Source organism: Mustela lutreola, chromosome 1, assembly GCF_030435805.1.
Source record: "Mustela lutreola isolate mMusLut2 chromosome 1, mMusLut2.pri, whole genome shotgun sequence".
NCBI lineage: Eukaryota > Metazoa > Chordata > Mammalia > Carnivora > Mustelidae > Mustela > Mustela lutreola.
Window position 1 is genome coordinate 255,803,372 of NC_081290.1, and position 1,584 is coordinate 255,804,955.

Below are 1,584 nucleotides of genomic sequence, written 5' to 3' on the forward strand. Positions count from 1 at the left end.
AAAAGATTCATACCCCAGCTCCGACACAGTCACCGCAGTCAGGGCCCCCGACAGCTGGCGCCCTAAATCTCTCTCACGACCCCGGCTGTGCTAGGGGAGGGTTTCGGGGGATCCCCGGGGCTCCGACTCCGCTCCCGCTGTGCAGCTCCGCCTCTCCTCTAGGCTTTTTCTCCCCCAACTTCAGGGCTGCCTGGGGTCCCTTTCCCTCAGGGGGTCCTGGTTGCCTTCTGGGCCGCGGGATGCCGAGGAGAAAGCTCCGCCAGAGCAACATCAAGTCCCCTTTCTCCTGGAGGGGAGGAAGGGAGTTCCAACCTCTTCCTACAACTTCGGGGTCTCCCAGCCAACTTTCCCCTGCGGACGGGCGGCTCCCGCGCCAAGCCCCAACGCCTGCTACTTGCCTACCTCGGAGTCCACACAAAGCTCACGGGTCCCCGGCGGAGGAGTCACATCGTTATCTCGCTCCTGGCCCCTGCGCCCAGCCCCGATCCCCGTCGCGGAGCCGCTGGCCGCCCGCCCCACAGCAGCGGTGGCAACTGCAGTTCAAGTGTCTCATCAAAGCTTCCCGAAGAGGAGGCGGGGGGCACGCCGGGCCGGCTCCTCGGCCCCGCCCGGGAGCCCGCGGCGCGACGTGGGGCGCGGGACAGCGAGCGGGCGGGTGCGCCCGGGCGCGGCGGCGGCGAGGACCAGGAGCTCCAGCCTGCGCCTCGAGCTCGGGTCAGACATTATTTAGCTCTTCGGTTGAGCTTCGATTGGTCAAACCGCGCCGCCCCCCGCCCCCCTCCCCCGGCTCGCCCGCGCCACCGATACCCGTGCGGGGCGGCCGCTTAAAGGGAACGCCGCGCCTTTTCCTCGCTCCCGCTCAGCTCCTGGGACTCCCGGGGCTCCCCGGGTCCGCGCATCGCACTCCGCCTGTCCCTGGGACCCCACGACGTGGCCCCGCAAGCCCCGCGCCAGCCGGGGGTGGCTGGGCAGAATGTAAGCGCCGCACCCGCCGCCTCGAAGGGCAACCTACCCCCCGCCCGGGGGAACCCCGCATCCGCGCCCTTCGCGGAAACCCCGGCTGGGCGCGCTGGGGCGGGCAGGAGCTGGTGCGAATCCCGCGTCCCCGGGGTCTTGCTCCCCTCCCTGGCAACTCCCTCCGCCCCATCCCAGCACCCAAGTTCTGCGGGAGAGGGCGTGCGTTAACCGGGCCATGAGACACACCTTCCCGCACCTTCCCGCACGACGGAGCTGCAAACGCGAGCACACAATGAAATCTCACGGAGCATGGGGGCTCTTGGTTTACTCCGCTGCCTTAAACACGCCGGCTTAAACAGAGTTCGTGCACTGACCTCTCCAGAGTTTGCCTAATAGGAATTCAATCAAGATAATAACGGCATTTTTTATTAATGAATGCCCCCAGATAACATTACACCAAGTTACTTGCTCCAGCTAGGAAGCCGAGGCAATGACAGACCTCACCAAAGCCAAACGCTTTCTAGCTGACCAAAGAGAGAAAAACGGAAAGAGAAAGAAAGAAAAGGAACCCACCTTTTCAGTCACTACTTGTCAAAGTAAACATCAAGGCAGCTGCTCTGGGGAAGA

The 1,584-nt window shown here is 64.8% G+C and overlaps 1 protein-coding gene across 1 annotated transcript; it reads left to right on the forward strand.

Moving 5' to 3' along the window:
- The first annotated feature begins 239 nt into the window (after positions 1 to 239).
- Positions 240 to 1,196, forward strand: LOC131838880 (transcription initiation factor TFIID subunit 4-like). Its single transcript, XM_059185695.1, has one exon. The coding sequence runs from the start codon at positions 240 to 242 to the stop codon at positions 1,194 to 1,196; it is 957 nt and encodes a 318-aa protein (XP_059041678.1).
- The last annotated feature ends 388 nt before the right edge of the window (positions 1,197 to 1,584 follow it).

What these genes read in the sequence shown, in the direction of transcription:
- LOC131838880 (XM_059185695.1), top strand. Translation starts at nt 240, where the DNA reads ATGCCGAGGAGAAAGCTCCGCCAGAGCAACATCAAGTCCCCTTTCTCC.